The sequence below is a fragment of the Grammomys surdaster genome, unplaced genomic scaffold, assembly GCF_004785775.1.
Source record: "Grammomys surdaster isolate TR1022 unplaced genomic scaffold, NIH_TR_1.0 149, whole genome shotgun sequence".
NCBI lineage: Eukaryota > Metazoa > Chordata > Mammalia > Rodentia > Muridae > Grammomys > Grammomys surdaster.
In genome coordinates, this window is record NW_021604607.1 from 7,821,841 (window position 1) to 7,842,948 (window position 21,108).

A 21,108-nucleotide genomic window follows, 5' to 3' on the forward strand; every position below is an offset into this window, starting at 1 on the left:
TCTCTCTCTCTCTCTCTCTCTCTCTTTTTTTGAGAAATTTGTTGCCAATCTAATTCTGTGTCCTATGAATGCTAAAGATGTCCTGTGTTGTTTTATTTATTCTTTTTATTGGTTTTATGGTTCTTTTGGGTGGTTTGACAAGGGGGTGATTTGAATTAGGAGACTGTAAGTGTTCTCCCAACATGAAAGTACGCACTGGCCAGGCAGTGGTGGCACACACCCAGCACTTGGGAGGCAGAGGCAGGTGGATTTCTGAGTTCGAGGCCAGCCTGGTCTACAGAGTGAGTTCCAGGACAGCCAGGGCTACACAGAGAAACCCTGTCTCGAAAAAAAAAAAAAAAAAAGGAAAGTCCTCACTAATCATGTTAAAATGTATTTTTTTCTATCTACATTTTACAGCTTTAAAGAGAGCCTAATGAAACTTGTTAGAGTTCTTTACCTTTCATGCTATAATTATTTAATTCTAAAATGCAGCTTAAAAAAATAAGGTTACATAAACATGAAACTTACCCTTTCTCATTGTAATATGACATGAAATGTCTTCATTCATCCCAAAAATACCTCTTGTGTATTTATGATGTGGTGGGTTTGATGTATAAAGATAGTATGACCTTGAAGATTTGAAATAGTTCACTAGTTTTTAAAAGACTTTAATTTTTATGTGTATAAATGTTTTGTCTGTGTAATGGTTTGTATATGCTTGGCCCAGGGAGTGGCACTGTTAGGAGGTGTGGCCTTGCTGGAGTAGTTGTGGCCCTGATGGAGTAGGTGTATCACAGTGGGTGTGGTCTTTAATACCCTTGTCCTAGCTGCCTGGAGGCCATTAGTCTTATAGCAGCCTTCAGATGAAGATGTAGAACTCTCAGCATCTCCTGTACCAAGCCTTTCTAGATGCTGCCATGCTCCCACCTCATGATAATGGACTGAACCTCTGAACCTATAAGCTAGCCCCAATTAAATGTTGTCCTTTATAAGAGTTGCCTTGGTCATGGTGTCTGATCACAGCAGTAAAACCCTAGCTAAGACAGTCTGCATATATGTATATGTACCACTTGACATTGCCTGGTGCCCACAGAGGCCAGAGGAAGGCACGAGAGTCTTTGGGACTAGAGTTTGATGGTTATGAGCCTCCATGTAGGTGCTGGGACCCGAACTCTGGTCCTCTGTAAGAGCTGCAAGTAATTTTAACCACTGTCCAGTCCCCCGCCCCCACCACATTCTCTTATTATGTCTAAAGTTGCTTGAGTTACTTCTTTGTGCACTGTATTTGTCATAGGTGATGAAACACATAATTTCAGTAATTTTAAAGCTGTAGGCACAATAGAGCTGTAGTTACCTAGTTATAGACTACAAATATAAGCCACTAAAGCAGAGGTTTGTAATACCATCTGCAGTGAGAGCTGAGGGTATGCTGCTGATAAAGTGGTTGTAGAGAGTGTGGGAGGCTCTGGCTTTCAGTTCTCAGTAATACACACACACACACACACACACACACACACACACACACACAGAGGGAGAGGGAGAGACAGACATAGACACACATACACCAGTATATCTAAAAATGTACCAGTGACTATATAAATTTACTAAAATTCATTTTGCAAAAATGACCTTGTTATCTAATTTTATAACCTGTGTGTGTCAGAGAGAGAGGGGGGGGAGAGAGAATTTATATTTTATTTCATACATGTAATATCTGAGTACTTCGAATTTAAAAAAAGCTGAGCGATTGGATTTGAATTTGTGACTGATACAGGCTTCTGGAGATGAGAGTACTCAAGCCTGAGAAAATAGAGTAGTTTAGAACGTTCTTTTGAAAAGTACTGTGTTTTAAGAGCTTTTTAGGTTTGTATGTTTTAAGAGCTTTTTAGGTTTGTGTGTGCCAGAGGGCCACTACTGGGTAGCAGATAGCTTTCTAGCCTGTGTGGTAGTAAACTATGCATTTCATCTTTTGTGTAACTGTGTGAGCATATGAATCTCAGGAGATAGATGGATAATGTGACAAGAGGCCCTAGGTCACTGCTGTCTGCTAAGTTCACTGACCCACCCCACCTTGGCTTTGTTCTTCTGCAGATAAACCCTTAGTGAGGTGCCGACTTTACCCCTCAGCCTGTGCACCCTCTTAGGAGACCTCACTTGTATCCTTGTTCTTGTCTGCTGACCCACTGACCCACTCCCTATGCTGTTTTCAGTCTTTCTTCTTTACTGTTACTTTGTGTAGTAATTCTGCTGTATCTGACTACATAGTTCTAGCTTTAGTCTTTGCCCCAAGCTCTGATTTCTCATGTTTAAAGAAAGTACTTTCAACTCTTCAGGAAAGGCTGCTGAATTTTATCAGATATTTATGAATCTATTGTGATCATGAGCTCTTTTAGTCAGTTGACATAATTCAATGTGTCAGTGGGTTTGCTTGATGCTGGCAGGAAGATCCCTTGGAGCTGGAGTCAGAGGCAGTTGTGAGCTGCCTGACATGGGTGTTGGAACCCAACTCAAGTCCTGAAAGAGTAGCAAATGCTCTTAACCCCTGAGCCATCTCTCTAGTTTCTCATCTTAGTTTTGAAATCAGGTCTCTCATGGAGCTTATGGATTTGGCTAGGCTGGCAGACCAGTAAGCTCCAGGATCCTCCCTGTCTCTGCCGCCCTGGTGCTGTCATTACAGGCACAAGCCTCTCCCCTGCCTCTATGTAGGTGTGTGGTTCTCATGCTTATGTTCAAACACTTTTCCAACTGACCATTTCCCCAGCCCCGGTTAGGATTTTCTTTGTGAGAAAGACGTGTAACTTGAAGAAAGTATAAACAAATTGTTTTTAATACATTCCTTTGTAAATAATAAAAACAAGCCTGTTCTTGGTTAGATAGGTACTTGATTTGTTCATAAATGTGGACTCCCTCCTTAAGTTTATCATTGCTTCATTGACTCTCAGTCTCTTTCATATGTTTCTGTCAGATTCTGGCCATTAACCGAGGAGAGAATTTGAAGATACTGACAGTCAAGGTCAACATTGCTGATGGAGTGAAGAATGAATTCTGTCGGTGGTGTATACAAAACAGGTCTGTTTATTGGCTATCCATAAAATTTGTTTTCTAAAACACCGATTGATGTTATTGCATATTGATATGGAAAGATGTATATTATGTTAAAAAGCAAGTGACAATGTTATTATTCCCTTTTTACATTAAAAACTTAAGTATGGGGCTCAGTCAGTGAGAGCACTTGTTGTCTGAGTTTGATCCCTAGTAGGAGATTACCAACTCCCAAAAGTCTAATAAGTTAATATTTTTTTAAAAAGTATGCTTGAGACATATAACTAAATAGAAAATGTCTCTGAAGGGGACAAGAGATTATTAGTGATGACTGACTGTGAGAAGAAGGCGTTTACTTCAGTGCAGTCATGTGCTTTATAAACTGGTTATTGACAAAGCATGTATATATATGATTGTGCTTTTATAATTATTATGGATTTGAAAAAATCCTATTACTTATTGAACACAAAACTAAAAGAGCAAGAAGAGAAAGGTAACTGCAAGAAAAGAAAAAGAACTCCCAAGAGAATTCATAGTGAATGCTGCTTTAGTTGCTTGGGTAGACCTTAGTGGGCATCTCAGGAAGTCTGAAAGCATGAGCCCCTGTTCCAATGGGTTTTATGTAATGGAGCAAAATATCCATGCCTATCTGCTTCCAAGGAAAGCTGTTATGTAAAAAAGAACAAACCAAGCAAAGATCCTGACATATTTCAGCAAAGGGAATCACTCCCACAAGGACAGCCCTGGGTAGGCTCTTGGGAAGTCATTTAGGGAGGTCTTGTTATTGTAGGATGACAGGTGGCAGTTGCTCACATCTTAGAGCTGCTGAAGACCCTTCTCTGATGAGGTGCAGAAGCAGCAAAGCTGACAGTCCTAACTAATAAGTGAGGTTTTACAAAAAAAACTAAACTGGAAAAATTTATGAATTTTCGTGGAGCTTAAGTGAACAGTATTCAAAGTCTTGAGTAACATCAACAGCAATGCCAGTACTTGGTGCTCACTGATTCACAGAGACCTTCCTGCTCTGTGTAAGCAAGAACCCTGCACAAACACACTCATCTCTAGACTATGCTTCTGCTGTGCACCTGCTCTGTGTTTATGTATGCTTAGGTCTATAAATGCCATTTTGTTCTACTTGATGCAGTATTTAGTGTAGTGACAAACTGTACAGTTTCACAGTCTGGAAGCAGTAGCCTATCCATATAGGCTTACATAGGGACATCTGTGAGTTGTGCACAATGAGATCATCACTTAATATATTCTTTAGAACCAATTTGTACTATCAACTAATATAATGAAGTACTGTCCTATGCCATAGTCTTTAAAACATGTTTTTCTTGTGAAAAAAACAAATTAACAAAAATGTCACTTATATACATTATATCTGATGTTTTACTTGCAAAAATTGAAGCTTAGTGCTTCAATTAAACTTCTCATCTGTTAAGATAACCTTTGAAGATACCAACATATGATTGTATAATTCTTTTACTTTAAATGTTGCAGGATGTATGTGAGTCTTACAACAGTCAATTTAATTGCTACAACAGATTCTGTAGCTACCATTTGATTGAGAAAGCCAATCAATGAAAGGACATAAAGTGACTCACATTGCTGTTGCTGTGGATTTTGTATATATGCTTAATAACTAGTCTCCTTGGGAGAGCTTGCTGGGAAATTTACTTGAAAAGTTAGATGATGTTCTTTAGGAATTAGCACTCTCCTCCAACATCTTTCTTATGTAAGTTCACTGGAAGCCAGTTTGCTTAAAGCCAGTTCTTCCAAGGATTAGCTTGTTGAATCTTGAAATAACACTAAGAAGGCAGCATCACATAAAATAGGATTCTATGTTAGTCAGTAGGTAAGTTGCTTTAGCAGTTATGCTGTTCTCATACAACAGCATCCTGCGCAGCTATTTTGAGAGCACTGAGATGAAACTAAAAGTTGAGATAAAGTTTAAAAGACAGTTTGTTAGCACTCAGGAGGATGAGGCTGAGGACTGTGAGTTTGTGGCCAGCCTGGACTATGTAGTGAGACCTTGTCTCAAAAGTAGAACAAAACCAAACGAATTATAATGCCCAAAAAAACTCCCAAGATATCTGTCTTACGGTTTCATTGCTGTGAAGAGACAGCACGACCAAGGCAACTCTTGTAAAGGAAAACGTTTCATTGAGGCTGGCTTACAGTTCAGAGGTTCAGTCTATTAACATTTTAGCAGAAAGCATGGCAGCCTGCAGGCAGACATGGTTGGTGCTGGAGTAGCCAAGCAGCATCTTGATCTGTAGGCAGCCAGGAGAAGACTGTCTTCACAAGCAGCCAGGCGTCTCTGACAGAGCTTGAGGAAACATCAAAGTCCACCTTCATAGTGACAAACTTCCTCCAACAAGGCCACACCTACTCCAAATAAGACCATACCTTTTGATAGTGCCTATGGCTAAGCATTCACACACATGACTCTCTAGGGGCCAAACCTATTCAAACTCCCACCAAATACAAAGATGATTTCTAGTAGCCATCATAGGCCCTCATTGGTGATGAGTCATTTACTTATGTGCGTAGAAGGAAATATCTAAAAAGGTTATAGTTTAGTCGTTAGCTCTGGTATGACATTTCTAATTTCTGTTTTATGCTTTCTGTGTAATTGTAATTTTTATTTTTTAAAGAATGTATTCTATTTGATGATAATTTCATATATTTATATAATTTATTTTGATCATACCCACCCATCATTGTCTTCTTTCAGCTCCCTCTAAGTGTGCTGTATTCCATCTCCCTCCCAATTTCATTACCTCCTTTTTCTGTTATTGTTATTAGTAACCCTCTGAGGCATATTTGTGCTTCTCATATGAACATAGGTGTGGGACCATCCACTAGTGTCTGGACAGCCTACCAGTGACATCCTCAAAGGCGGGTGACTCCCTCTTCCTTATAACCATCAGCCTCCAATAGCTCCTCCAAGGTTGGGGCCCATCCTCCTTTCATGCTAGAATTGTGGCTGGCTTGGTTTTGTGCAGTGACCACAGTGATGGGAGATGATGTGTATCAGCCATGGCATGTCCAGAGGTCAGCATTTCCCAGGTCCCAGATCCCGGATCCCAGCTCTTACTCATCTCTCTGACCACTTTGCTGTTATGTTCTCTGCGCCTTGAATGGGGGTGAGAACACAGCCACTGCAAAAAAAAAATATCTCTGACCAAAGTTGGGAGCAACACCTGAGTGAACAAACAAAAGTTTTAAAGGACGTTTAATATCATAGCTGTTTAATATACTAGCATTAGGCTCTTCTCCAAAATCTCTGACCTCCTTAGTCATAGAGTTTTGATCCAGACATGAAAGATTTTGTTATGATGTGTTTTCATTTTCATTTGATGCTAGGAATCTTTTTATTTCCTTTTTGATTTCTTGTATTTTGATTTCACTTATTCAGTAGTACGTTGTTTAATCTTTAGGAGTCTGTATCCTTTCTGTAGTTTCTGTTGCTGTTGATAGGTAACCTCATTTGATTGTTGTCAGGTGGAATACAGTTATTTTGGTTTTCCTGTATTAGAGAATTGTTTTTGTTCTACTTAACAGGGCCAGTTTTGGAGATCACATTTACTGCAGAAGAGAGTTATTTAGAAAGAATCAAGTATAGAGGCAAGAGATGATGGTAGTTTTGACTCAGGGACTAGTGGTGGGAAATTGTAGATGGATTTGTGCACTCTGCAGGAGGCAGAATTTAGACAGTATCTGATTAAATGACTGATGGGATTGGCTGGGCAGAGTTGACACATTTGTATGACTTGAAGAAGCTAGATGATGACACTCTTTACCGTCACAAGATAAAAATGTTGAGTACTATATAATTAACTATGGTATAAATGGGTTAACTGAGATCTTGTTATTAAGTTAATTACAATAGCAAGGATTCAATGTGTATTAAAAATGGTATGTAAGTCTAGGTCTAGCAGTGGACATGTGCTTCTTGGTCACAAGGATAGAGTTGAAGAGGACCTGAGTTCGTCTGGCGCTCTAAGAGTCCAGTAATCCAAATTCCAGTGTTTGCTCTTTAAATAAGAACATGTGTGAGGGAATGCTCTTAGCACATCCCACTTTTGACTTGGATTGTATTGCAGCAGTTTCTGAGTTTGCAGGGTTGTGTGTCTGCCTTGTGGAGTTGATTTCTAATGTCTGAACTGTACTACTCTTTGTTGTGTAAGAACAAGTTTAAGAGAAACCATCTCCTGTAGCCAGTTATATAAATGTAGAGCCATGAAGGCTAGCTGAAGAGAGCTTACCATTGTCTTACCTACAAGAAGTAAGGAAAACGTATTTCTTTGCCAGAGTGGAGGCTATTTCTCTAGACAATGGCTGAACAAAGAATTTTCTTGTCAAAAATATGCAGTTTGGGGCATGGACCTTGTCAGTTATTGCCAGTCTTTCCTGCCTGGACCTGTGGGCTTTGAAGTCTTATGATTCCTGTTTTCATTATAGACTTTATTGAATGCATCTCTTATAGGGAGTATTTCATATTGTGAAATTTGGGGTTAGTGAAGTCATACAAAGGTTTTTCAGAGGTATATACCTGTTGCATTACAAGAAGTTACATTGAAATGGCAGCCTATAATCAAACATATTACATTGTCATAAGGGATATGACTATGAGTTCCCCATGCTTTTTCAGGACCTTCGTTTGCTAAGTGCTGCAATTAGAACCCAGGAAGACAGTAAAGGGGTAGAAGTGTTGTAGAAGGAATTAAAAGGAGTTTGTACAGTGCTGTTCTCTGTAGGACTGAGCCTGGTGAGGTGATCAGGTGTAAACAATGTGATGTGTATATATAATATAAACATACCCACAATTTCTTCACAGGGAGAAGAACAGAGTGCTCTAAGCTATGGGAGAACCTTATGGCTTAAAAGTTCTACCAGGAGTGCAGCTTTAAGAAGACAGATAATAATTTCTAGCTTTTTTAAAAACAGTGATGAAACTTTGGAGCTCAAAGAGAAACCACACTAGTAGACAGCAGACATTGGATGTATACATTAAAAATGATACCATTCCATTAGACTTCTAGTGTCTTAAGCACTGTTTTCCTGGCATGTTATCTCATGACCCAGAACCATGTTCTCCCAACTAGCCAACCTCCATTGTGTGACATATGAGACCTTTCATGAGTTGGGCACTGCCATATTTTTAGTCTTATCTTTCTAAATTGATGTTGCCACTTGGATGCCTTAGCACTATGAACCTTTGTGTGTGTAGTTAAAGCCGCATGGCTTAGATCTTGCTTATAGCCAGAACACTGTACTGCTCTCATCCATGCTTTGTGTGTTTTATATGTTTGTCATTTTAGATTTCTGTTTTATTTTTTATTTTTTATGGTATATTTCAAATATGTGTTTATTTTGTTTTGGGACAGGATCCCATATAGTCCAGGTGGGCTCACTATGTCACTGAGACTACTCTTAAACTGATCTTCTTGCCCCAAAGCTCCCAAGTGCTGGGATAGCAAGTATATACCACTATACCTTGGTAAACCATTTGTCTCCTTGAAAGCAGTGTGCTGCTGCACGTTGTATCACAGTGACCAAAACATGCAGCAGAAACAACTGAAGACAGGAATGGCTTATTTGGGATCTGGTTCCATCAATCAGGATCGAACCGTCTCATATGATGGCCAGGGAGCATTAGCTAGTCTCACAGCCTCAGACCAGGACATGGTGAGAGTAGGCAAGGAGCAGGGGAAGGTGCAGAGGTCCAGATTCTACCAAGTGACCCCTTTCTCCAGCCAGGCCCTACTTTCTGAAGGTTCTACACCCTGCAAAGTCGTGCACAAACTTGGGAGACAAAAGTGCTTGAGACATAAGTCTGTTGGGAACATTCTAGGTTTAAATAACACAGGGCTTGCATGTCTAATTCTAGTTCACGTCCCACCTCTCCTGTAGGGAGGACTTTAGGGAGTAAAAGAGATTTGGGTGGAAGGAATGGTGTATTATATGTCTTGCCTAAAAGCATATTTGTTTCAACTGGAAAATAAAAATATACATTGCTGACCTAACGTCCTTTGGAAGGGATTCAGTTATTTGCTATTGTGTGATCTTTAATGTGTCTCTACTGAAGCTTCATTTTCATAAGCCTAAGTTATGGAAAAGAGCTTATCTTAGGTATATCAGTTGTATTACAAACTGTTTTGTTAATGGCTTCTATTGAAGAGGGCACTGAAGAGCGAGGGCAGACATGCTGGGTGTGAGTGGAAATCTGGAGCCTGGGAGCTGGGTCTGTTCCTGATAGCTCCTATTGTCTTTTCTTTTTTCCTTTTCTTTTTCCTTTCTTTGCCTTCCCTTCCCTTTCCTTCTCTTTCCTTTCTCCCGTATCTAGTTGACTCTGTTCAGCATGCTTACATGCTGCTGGGCAGGCAGTGTGGCCTGGGCAAGAGACCAGGTTCTTCTTGCCAGTGCTCAGATGAGATTCCAAAATGGTGCCAAGAAGTTGAAGATGCTCTCCTTTCCCTATAGAATTGGGTTAACTTTGGTTTTATGAGTTTTGAACTAAAGCAACTAAGATTTTTTTGAAAGTATTTCAGCAGGTTCTGCTGCAGTTTTTTTTTTAAAAAATCTTGTTTATTTTTAAATTGTGTCAAACATTTGGACAGCACTCCCCACTGTTTCTCTCATTTGAGGGTATATGGGGTGGGGAAGAAGAGAGTGAGAACCATTAGACATAATATAACATAAACCCTACTGTTGGTGACACAAACATCCTGACCAATGTGTCTCATGATAAATGTATAAGGAGAATATGTAAGGGTGGGTGGGATTAAGAGCTCAAAAGTGGGTGAGAATGGGGATTCACTTACAATGAGAGAGAACCTAACTGAAGCATATTGGATTTTTTTTAAGTTTTAGATTTAAGTCAGAGTTTGCTACCAAGAAAAAGAGTTGCTAGAAACAAGGTTTGACAGGTTCTCTTCTGTATAGTCTCTGTTGACTCTTCATAGATGCAATAAGGAAGTGGGAAAAGCTGTCCCACTTCCTTAGATATATGACACTATAGACTGAGTGAGCATCAAAAACTTTTTCACAGTCTTAGAGATGGGGGAGTAGAAGATGCTTGTCACTCTGTCATGTCACAGAGAGTATAGGGAGACAGCAGGCTCTACTGTATGACTTTCTCTAGTGCAGATGCTCTCCAAAGCCCCTTTTTTATAGATGCCGCCCTCACATGAGAGGCTAGGGCTTCCACGAGTGGATTTGAGGAAGGTGGTGCTGATAAGGATGTTTTGCTGTCTGTGAGATGTCTTAGGAGTTTAACCTTTACTAGTAATCCTATGGAGAGGACAGTCACAGCACGTATAGTTTGTATAGTGAATTCTAGGTTCTGGAGGGGGAGGTTAGGGAGACAGAGAGGGAGGGAGTCACAGAGAGAGAGACAGAGAAAAATAGAGAAATAGCGAAAGACCTTCTTACCTTGTTTCAAAAAACCAAAACAGAAACCTCTAAATGACAATCTCCTCCTCAAAATCTCCCCTCCACATGTCACGTAATCCGTTTCAGACACCACAGCCTCAGGGCGGCCCCTCCTTCTAGATTCTGTTACAATGGTTTCCATATAGGCTCTCCTGCTCCTCGGCTCCCCTCTTCCAGATGTCCTTTCCTGCTCTCTGTCACTTCAGTTTTGTCTTGAATTTTTCCTTCTTGTAGGTGGAGGCCACATGGCTTCGCACGGCCAGAGTTAATGAAGATCTTACATAATTCACTGGATGACTCCTTTAAACGCCTCATTGTTCCTCTCCTCTGTAGAGAGTTCAGGTATGTCTCTCGTTTAATTTTGTGTGCTGTTTAACATAATGTATAGCCTTCAAGGAGTACAGAGTAAATGATTGTTAATTTGAACCAAGCCAGAGAACTTGTTCTTCAGACCAGGTCTTCAGTGTGAGTCTTGGTTTTAATCTGTAGATTTATTCTCATGCAGAGATCTAACAGTATTCTTCTTAATTGTGATACACTTTAGTCCTGAATGCTTAGTGTTTATACCCCTTCCAGTTCTACATTGCTGATGTTTCAGTTTGACAATCAAGCCAAACATGATTTTATTGATTCGAGATTTGACTTGGAAAACCAAACTGAGAAGTTAATGGGGAGGTTACTTGGAAGCGTTTCCTGGAGGTAATAGAGCCAAGGAAAGCATAAGGAGCTTGATGAGGAACGAGACGTTCTTACTGCTCTGAGGAGGGAAAGCAATTATATGTGTTCATCTCCCACTGGGAGTTTCTGGATGCGCAACGGCGAGCACGGATGAGGAGGTGATTGAAAGAACCATACCTGTAGGCTCCGAGGAGTTCTGTGAGGTGCAGATGTGCTTAGGCAGGGAGAATGAAAGAGTCTCACAGCAGCAGAACCCTGCTCTCTCTTGATTTTCGCTAGCTGTTGTCTTGGTTGTTAAGTTCCAGCAACCAGCATGGTTTCATGCAGTCCTTCATGTGGACTGTGGACCAGCACATCCTCCCCCTCACTTTTCCAGGCGGCCTGGGAGTGGAGGGACTGCACGTGTCTGCTCAGCTCACTAGGAGTTCTAGCTGACTGGAAGCGTCCAGAGTAGGACTGAACATTATAAAGATGAGGTGCGCCATCGCTCTATTTCTGTTGTTCCATGCCACACTGTCTGGTTTCATCCTTTGTGGCCTAGATGGTCTCCACTGATACTGTTGTGTTTGAAATTCCGGATCATTGTCCATGTGAGCTAATGTCTCTTGCTTTCCATGCTGTGGCATGAACTTGTGGGGTTTGTTCCTTTACTTATTCATTTATTTGTGTGCGTGCAGGCGTCTGTGTATGTGTCTGTATGTGTGTGAGTGTATATACATGTACATAGATGGTGCAGGTGCTTGTGTGCAGAGGCAAGAAGAGGGTACTGGGTGTCCTCTGTCATCTGTACCTACTCTTTTGAAGTGGAGGTCCTTCCCTCAACCTGTGGCTTGTGTCTGAGCTAGGCTGGACACCAGCAAGTCTTACACTTGTCTATACCCTGCTTGGAGCTGGGTGACAAACATTGTCAGGATACCTATCTTGTTATGTGGGTACTAGGATCCAAACTTTAGTTGTCATGATTATGTAGCAAGTGAACTATTGGGGCCCATCCATTCCGGGGAAAATAATCTTATGTAAAATTTCAATGTGGTACTTTTTTTTCTTTCCTTGATTTTTTTCGTGTTGCGTTCAGCATCCAGTGGTATTTTTATATTTGGTTTTATAGCATGTGGAATGATTTCATTGCTACTAAGGCGTGTGGTATGGGAGTCTGTAGGACACAGTCCTTTTTTGATTTGCATTGTGGGTAAGCAAGAACATGTTCTTTTTTTAAATTGCCCAAGGTAGAACAGCAAAGCTCATTTCTGTTCGTCATTAGTCTACAGGCATTGCCCAGAGCTGGCGCTTCTTAGAAATGCTTATCTGAGCAGATGCTGAAGAGGGCAGTCAGATGGCTTTACCAGTGTTTTGAAGAAAAATATTTTGTTTCTTTAATTCTGAAGAAATTTATGCTAAGGATAGAAAATTTGATTCCTAGGGTTTTTGTTTGTTTGCTTTCTTTTTTATTGATACTTCACTTTTGGGCTCAGCTATGGTCACAGGTGCATACCATCTGTCGACATGCTGGGCTTTTCCCGTGGCTGCTGCGGACCTGAGCTCGGACCCTTCTGTGGGCTCAGCAGCTCGTTTATCTTAGGAGCTATCTGGCTGCCCAACATGACGTTTTAAAATCCCATCCCATCATTTCACAGTAGTCTACTTACAAGCATCCCTGTGGTCTTGGGGCTGTTCAGAAGAGTCCGATGACTGGGTGGATGGGCTTCATCTGTCTCCTCATCCTCGATGGCCATGTCATTTCTTTTTTTCTTAGCCTATGAAATCACTTTCTATTTCTCAGGAGACTGTGTGCTCTCCTTGTGTGCAGTGTCTCCTCCAGGTTACAGTCCCCTACTGTCCCCACCTCTGTTGTGTGTCCCTTATATTTCCAATCTTGTTCACCTGAGCTGCTTCTGGCATAGGTTCCTCCTGAGTTAGCGTTCCTCATTGCTGTAGTCTGCTCTGTCTATCATTCTGCTTTTTCTATCATGGTGATCTTCTGGGAAGGGTGTGGTCTTTCAGCTTTGTGTCTCTTAAACCAATCTTGATAAGACTACCAACCAATGACTTCATAATATAATGAAGTTCAAAATAAATATTTAGAAATACTTGTGATGATATTTGTATCTTGTTTTGCAGAAGTCAAAGAATTACAATGAAACGTTAGAGAAGATGAGAGAAAATCCTTACCAAATGAAGCAGAGAAACAGACAGTAGTGTTCTGTGCATCTTCACACATGTCTAGTTAACCCTCCTCACACAGACATTTTGAATTGCTTTATATTAAGTTTTCTCGTGGCCAATGGCGTTGATTTCCTATTTGGTCTAATAGAGAAGAAAGACTTCCTATGACACAGTTCTTAAGAATTTCAAGAGATGATACGTTGAGGGCTTCAAGGTTCCAGCTGCCTTTTTAAGCTCACAGTTGACTTACATTTTTATTCTACAAGGTTTTAAAAGTACACTCCTAACAGTGTCTCAATAAAACAGAGGCACGCTTACATGAGGCCTTAAGAACTGTGGCCTTGCCGGATGCCTGGGAACGACAGGGAGGAGACGAGACGCAGATGTGGAGAGGATTGCAGACAAAGGCAGTGAGAGTACTGAACTCAATAACACTGGAGGAGGCTGCTGGGCCGCACGCCTTGTCATTCTTGTTTGTGGTTTATGTATGTAACTATCTGCTAAGCTCTAATTGACTTGCAAATCTTCAAGGCTCTTTCTCATGTATATACATATTTAACTTATGACTTGTATCTACGAGTAGTTACAGAAGATAGGCATGAAGACTTAGTTTGCTTTGGAATTGTTTGTAGTGTCATATTTATGTGGTTATCAAAAGTAGTCACAATGTAACTCAGGAACAGGGTATTTGATCCTTGAGGATTGACTATACAAAATAAATTCTGCCCTTTTTCTGAAAAGAAAATTTGGATGAATGAAAATCTAAGTACTTTTTGTGTTGTCCCCCTCCCCTCCATTTCTAAAGAGCCAAACTGACATCAGATGCAGAGAAACAATCAGTAATGATGTTTGGACAGAATCTCCGCCAGCTTCTTTTAACAAGTCCGGTACCAGGCCGTACCCTGATGGGAGTAGATCCTGGCTACAAACATGGATGCAAACTAGCCATTGTTTCTCCTACTAGTAAGTTCCTCAACTTTGCATATGAGAGCTTTTTGGTTGATCCTAAGTTCCACTTCATAGATATCATGAAGATTTGGAAATAATGTTTGTTTTTGTGGTTTAGAAATTGTTTTCTCATGGGCTGTGGGAATCAGAGGATTTCCTGTATTTCTGGTCAGAACTCTTATGAATCTGTCCCCCTCTCTCCATTAACTAAGGGTCAGGCTTGAACAACTTGTTTCCTCTTTCCTTCTTTTCTGTTTTTCTTCTCTCTCCTCTCCCTCTCCCTCTACCCCTCTCTCCCTTTCTTTCTTGACACAGTTTCATATAGCCCAGGCTACCTTTGAATTCTCTTGGTGGCTAAGAAGAACACTGAACTCATGATCCTTCTGCTCCTCCTGAATGCTGGCCCTGCAGGCATGTGTTACTACATCTGTGTATGTGGTACTGGCCTTCAAGCCCAGACAAGCACTCTCCAACTGAGCTCTATAGAACCAAACCCCACCCAGCTGCCGAGACTTGTAGCTCTTATCAATATCAACTCTTTATGGTGTATTCTGATTTTTATACATTTTAAGTATCAGATATTTTGCAGCTGTGAATTTTCAGTTAGTACAGTTTTCCTGTCCCCTGTAGTTAGCCTTCCTGACTCCTTTCCTCATTTTTGTGTTCATGTCTGAGAAATCTTCATGTCTGAAAAGTTCATGCTACTACTGTTCTCTTCTTTTTTGAGTCAGAGTTTCTCTGTGTAGCCCCAGTTGTCCTGGAACTAACTCTGTAGCCCAGGATGGCCTGAATTCACACAGATCCTCTGCCTCTGCCATCCGAGTGCTGGAAGTTAGTTAATGAAATGTTGTCTCAGTTTTTGTCTGAAAAAGCTGCTTTTGTTTTCATTTTTGAAGGTTATTTTCGTGGGTAGATTGGTTAATCAGTAGTGACTTAAAGATTGTCCCATTGTTTTTAGTTTTACTTTTTGGCTGATAGCTTTTTTTTCTCTGTAATTAGTCTAGAGACTTATAGGCGTTTTTTTTAAAAAGCAACGTTCTCTTCTTTCTGGTGCCAAAATTTTCTGTGTTTCAAAGTTTTCATATGATATATTTAACACTGCATGTGTCAGCATGAATTCCATTTCGGAATGTCATTATTATATCTCTCATTCTCTTCTTTTCTTTTTCAGTGTTTTACTTTATTTTCTACTGATTAGTAATCCTCTAGTCTTCCCTAAGTTGTTATTCAATCCATCTGTTTCAGTCTCTTTATGTAATTTTTTTATGGTTTTAGAATTTCTTTTTGATATATAGTTATACATGATAATTCTCTGGTAAGCATCTTCACTTTATTTTGTCATATTGGATATCTCTTTGTTTTGCTTCTTTGAGGACGTCTATTCTCTGTTCCTCTGCTGGGTTTTCATCTCTGGAGGGCTGTCTCCTCTCATGCTGTCCTGCGCAGGCCCATGCTGCCCTCCTCCTTATTGTCTCAGAGTTGGTACATGTGCTGCTGAATCCAGACATGTTTTCTCTTCCATATGAAATAAATTCTTGCTATTTCATTCATGTGGTTTTATGATTCTGATGTATGTTAGCTTCATAGCTTATATAATATTCTCTTTTTTAAAAAAATCTCATTTTCATATATCTTGTTCTGTTTTGTGGGCATACTATGGACTTTTATTTTCTGCCATAAGAAAAAAAATCTTTCTGTGTACAGTTTGTCCATCATCCTCTTGCTTTGCTTAGGATATGTTTCTAATACTTTCAAGAAGGTGAGTTGGGTCAGGACAGGCTTCTCACTGTGTAAAAGTCACTTTGTCTTATGTTTTCTGGTTATTAACACGTCAGATGTAGCTGGCTGATGGTTTTTGGTTGGGCTGTCTGTTGCTTTCTCCTCTTTAGTTTGGGTTCTTTCCTTTGCTCATTCTGTCCTTGCCTTGCTCAGTTTAGATAGAACCCTGGCTCTTTCTTTCCACCCTTATAATTGGTCTTCTTTGTTCTGGGAGTCCATGAGGATCAGTTTTTCAGTCTTCAGAAGGTCACTGGGCAGCCTTTATCCAGGTGGGTGCCAGTGTCAGCTCCTCAGACTGACTCTTGTGTTCCTCAGGGTAGGAACTCTTCTCTTGGGCCATCAGCTCTGCCCTGCCCCTCAGATGCCCCCTACAGAGGTCCTGTGCTGTGTTGTGCCTGTCCCAGACACTTGGTGTTTGCATTTGGAGGACTCTTTGTTACCTTTATCACAGGTACAGCCATGGGGTTTGCTTTTTGTTTTCCTAGTTGTCATTTATGTTATTAATGTTCCTCACATGGGAAGGATTGGCAATACCAGGATTTTTCCTGTACCCACTGAGATGCTTGTCCCTTAGTGTGCCACTGTGATAAATTATAGTGTTTGGATTTTCCTTATTATTTTATTTTTTAAACAAGGCTTTACTCTGTAGCCTAGGCTAGCCTTAACCTCACTTTGGAGCCCCAGCTGAGGTTTTCCTACCTTAGCTTTCTGAATGTTGGGATTCTGTGTCTTGCTAGGAGTTTTGTTTTGAGAATGTCAGATTACATATGTTTTAAAGGTAACTTCAGCTTCACCTAGGTACCTTCTTCTGGTCATGCTGGTAGCTTAGTGTTTTCAGTATTGTGGCTAGAGTGTCCTTGTTAGACTTTGAAACACAGATATTTTCACAGCCTGTGTTGGTAAAGTTTTGCTCGGAACTTCTGTTTCATCTTTTATGAAGTCCCATTCTTTTTATAATGTTATATCCCTGGTTATATAGCTTCTTTATTTCTAGTGTATTTATATCTTCCTCTTCTTGACTGCTGAAAGCATTTTTTTTCTTATAAATAGTTTACTTGAAACTTAATTGATCTTTTCTGTTGTAGTTTTCCCTTCTCCTTCTTTCCTTAGTTTTGTAGGGCTGCTAGCCTAGAATTTGAAGCAGTCTCCCCAGTGCACCTGCTCAGTCCTGGATCACATGACTTATTTCTTTCCCCTTTCTTTCCTGAGGTTATCCTGGGACTCTTACTAATTTCCTATTGTCTTCACTTAGCTCATTTATTTCTATTCATTGAGCGATCACCCTGAAAGTTTTCATTTCAGTTAAAAAGTTTTATTTAAAAATAAAATACTTTATGTATAATATAATACAAGATAGAAAAAGCCTGAATTTCTTACATATACAGTCAAAGAAATTGAATAAACAAATTCATATATCAGCTACTGGAAAGAAACAGAATTGCATAACTGTGCCTGATCTATAGCAGGTAGCCAGGTAGTGTGGGCTGTGGCTGCTGCCCATGTTAGATCTTTCTGAAAACCCTGTCTCTTGTAGGTGCCATAACATAATGTCCACCTAGTAATGGTCTTGTGTGGAAAAGTGGAGTTCTTTTACTTTGAAAGTAACAGCATTTCTGAATCTTAGGAAGGACCTGATCTAGTGAATATGAATGAATCAGACTTTAACAACCTTTTTTACATTTTAGTTTGTGTGGCTATGTGCATGTACAGTCATTCATGTAGGTCAGAGGAGAGCTTGAGGTAGTCAGTCATTTGTGTTCTTCTACTGTGTGGGTTTCAGGACCCAACTAAAGGGGTCAGGTGTGAGGGCAAGCATACTTACATTCAGAGGCAGCTCACAGACCCTGAGATTGCATTTTAAAAGATAAACCAGTTCCATTTTCTGTTGCAGCTTACTTAATAGAAACAGTAGTGAGTTATAGTTTGCAAATGTCTTTTTACACCCCCCCCCCCCAAGGTCAGATACTTCATACTGATGTGGTTTATTTGCACTGTGGACAAGGCTTCCGAGAGGCAGAGAAGATCAAGAGGCTTTTGCTGCATTTCAAGTAAGAAAATAAGTAGCCTGTTGAGTAGTTTAGTGGCTCAGCCAGTTCTAGGCACTTTTGAAGCTCCTAATTTGGAGTGTGGGGTTAAGGTGAACACCTGGGGAGAAAGAAGGAACCTTGTGCACAATGCTGGGGGGAATAGCTGGAGAACTCACACACGGAGACTGTGGTGGAATACTTTTTCCTCTCTCAGCCCTCTGTCAAGTAGAGGTGATGATGTGGTACCTGGGAGATCCTCCCTACCCACTCCCTCCTTTCATTCTTCCCTGAAGAAGGGCTGTTATAGTAGTTAATAGGAACTGCAGAAACCGTATCATTTAGTTGTGTATCTTTATTATGGTTTGGAATGAGCCTGAGTTTACTTGTTTACTTTGGCTCTTTGTAGATGAGAAGCTGCCTGACTGTTCTTAAGATGACTGTTAACTATTTTTCTGTGCTTCACCCCCACCCCACCCCCACACCTCCTTCCTACCAAATGCAGGGGGCTGTGTACTCTAGAGCCGAGGAGAGGTTGCATGGATACAAGAGAGAGGAAGAGCTGTGTCTCCCACTTGTGCATTCTGTGTGCTGTCTCTGGTTGACCTCAGAGTATGCCTGGGACTCATCCAGGTTCTCATTCTGTTTTCCCTTGAAGCTGCAGCACAGTGGTGATTGGAAATGGAACTGCCTGCCGGGAAACTGAAGCTTACTTTGCTGACCTGATAATGAAAAATTACTTTGCACCACTGGATGTTGTTTACTGGTAAGGACAGTGGGAAGACTTGTTTTCTTGGAGTGTATAGGAGCTTCTCAGGCTCCTTTTGTGATGAGTCTTCCTTTCCTTCTTGAAAATCTATGTTTTGTGTGCCTCCCTAACTGCCTCTGTCTGTTAACAAGAATGTCGCAGGAGTGAGTAGAGCAGGGTGGATGCTCTCACGGTGGCAGCTCTCGGAGTTCAGTTTGCTCCATGGAATCTCCCGGACTGTACTTGATATGAGGGCTCTAGTTAGGTATTAACTAATCAGTATGGTGGAATACCAAGTTAGCAACCACTGACTGTGAATAACTTACCCTTCTTCTGCCAGACGTTTAAGCCAATGAACCGTTGTACTCTGGAACTGAGAGCCAACTATATGTCTTCCCTATTCTCAAAGCTGTATGTGGGCACCAGGACTTTTGAGAAGCTATTTGAACCCTTGGTCATGGCTGATTATGTTTATTACAGCTAGTTTAATTCTTACATTATCTTCTCTCATCTTATCTTAATCTTATCATAGTTTGATGTAATATCTCAGGAATAGTTGTGATGATTATGTATGCACATCTAGGAATCATTTAAAGAATGCTGTTGGAAGTGGTGGCATATCCTAGCACTCAGGAGGCTAATGCAGGAGGATATCTGCATGTTGAGGGAAGCTTGAAGTTACACAGTAAGACCCTGCCTCAAAAATATCAAAAGAAAAGTACTGTGTCTGATCTAAATGTGCTCATGGAGCGTGTCTTTAATAAGCTTTAGATAATATATAATATTAGAAAAAATGAACCATGATGGCATGAAAATCTGGATTTGTTAAACTTGATGGAATAAAAATGACTGATCTTTAAACAGCCATAATTAAAGACAAGTCCTGTGTAGAAGCCCTTTGGTATTTGTAGTGGTTGAGATGTGAAGTACTAGAAGTGAGAGGGCACATGGATCTGCAGTGCTGTGTTCCAGAGAGACTGTAGGAATGTACAGCTCCGTTGGACTGTAGAATGCCTGTGCCTGACTCACAGTCTGTGTCTTCCAGTCCCTCTGCAGAAGATCCAGAAACTGTTGTGTACAGGTTTTAGTCTCCGTATGGTGAGTGAGTTGTGGTCTCTCTTCCTGTAGCTGAGCCATCATTCTAGCTCTCATTCTAATGTGTTTTGTTGTAGAGCGTTAGCCGCAGTGTGCTTGTCTATTTGCTCAAATCTATTTGCTAGCACTTTACCATGGACTTGTGAAGTCTTAAGTGTTGTAGAGCGAGATCTAATCAGAACTTACAGTGACTGCATTAGGAAAATCAGTGTTTGATTTCATTTGTTGTCATTGGTCAGTTTAAAATGTCTGAAGACACCACTTCTTCACCTCATGTGACCTTCCATTTTCCATTCTCCATGCTTTCTTTCTCTGTCTGTCATTCTATGTACTTTCTCTTATGTATTTCTGTAATCTTGTCAATCTGCTTTTAAACCTTTTCAGACCATCATAATGAAGCTTCTAGTACATTCCTTGTCCACTTCGGACAGCTTTTCGTCTTGATTTGATGCTGTAAGTTAGGATGTTCTGTGACTTATATCACACCTGTGACTTATATCACAGCCATTCACCTTCTTTCTAGTGTCTCTATTCCTACCCTTGAAACACTTTGTAAACTCTCGAACTTCTCCATACCCTGGGAAAAAAATCATCCAGGCTTTCAATCATAACTACAAAGGAGAGAAAATTGTAAACCGATCCAAGTGGTAGAGCTCACCTGGGATTTAGTCAGTCCCTTACACTTAAAGTTGAAAGTGTTACTGAAAATGCATGCACTATTGTAGACTTCATTATACTTTATGATAGAATGATGTGGTTTCAGTTTTCTGGAAAATAGTTGACACTTGTTTTTTAATATCTCAATATTTGTTTCCTTTCATGCTATATTGCCACAATTATTTTCTAATCTTATACTACTGTGTTTTTTGGCAAAAGATACCGTTTTCCTCTTTATAATAGTGGTAAAATGTACAAATAGCTTAGCCCTTAGGAGACGTTGTGTTCACATATATGTAGCAAATGTCTGCTTCATTGACATGCCCTTAAATCAGGGGCTTGTGTTCTGGGGTTCATGATCATGTCTGTAAGCTCATCATTTATAGGTTTCCCTTGGTAAACCTAAGGGGTGGGTGTGTATGTGTGTGTGTGATGCAGAATATGTGCACACTCATGTGCACACATGTCAAAGTCAGAAGCCCATGGTAAGGGTCTTCCCCTGTCTCTCTCTCTCTCTCTCTCTCTCTCTCTCTCTCTCTCTCTCTCTCT

At 40.5% G+C, this 21,108-nt stretch overlaps 1 protein-coding gene across 1 annotated transcript in view; it reads left to right on the forward strand.

The window, feature by feature from the left end:
* Positions 1-21,108, forward strand: part of Srbd1 (S1 RNA binding domain 1) — a 169,336-nt gene that overhangs the window by 27,520 nt on the left and 120,708 nt on the right. Inside the window, exons 8-12 of the mRNA XM_028765111.1 lie at positions 2,948-3,051; positions 10,702-10,809; positions 14,114-14,271; positions 17,993-18,083; positions 18,718-18,825. Of these exons, the coding sequence (XP_028620944.1) occupies positions 2,948-3,051; positions 10,702-10,809; positions 14,114-14,271; positions 17,993-18,083; positions 18,718-18,825 (569 nt within the window). The remainder of the gene's footprint in view (positions 1-2,947; positions 3,052-10,701; positions 10,810-14,113; positions 14,272-17,992; positions 18,084-18,717; positions 18,826-21,108) is intronic.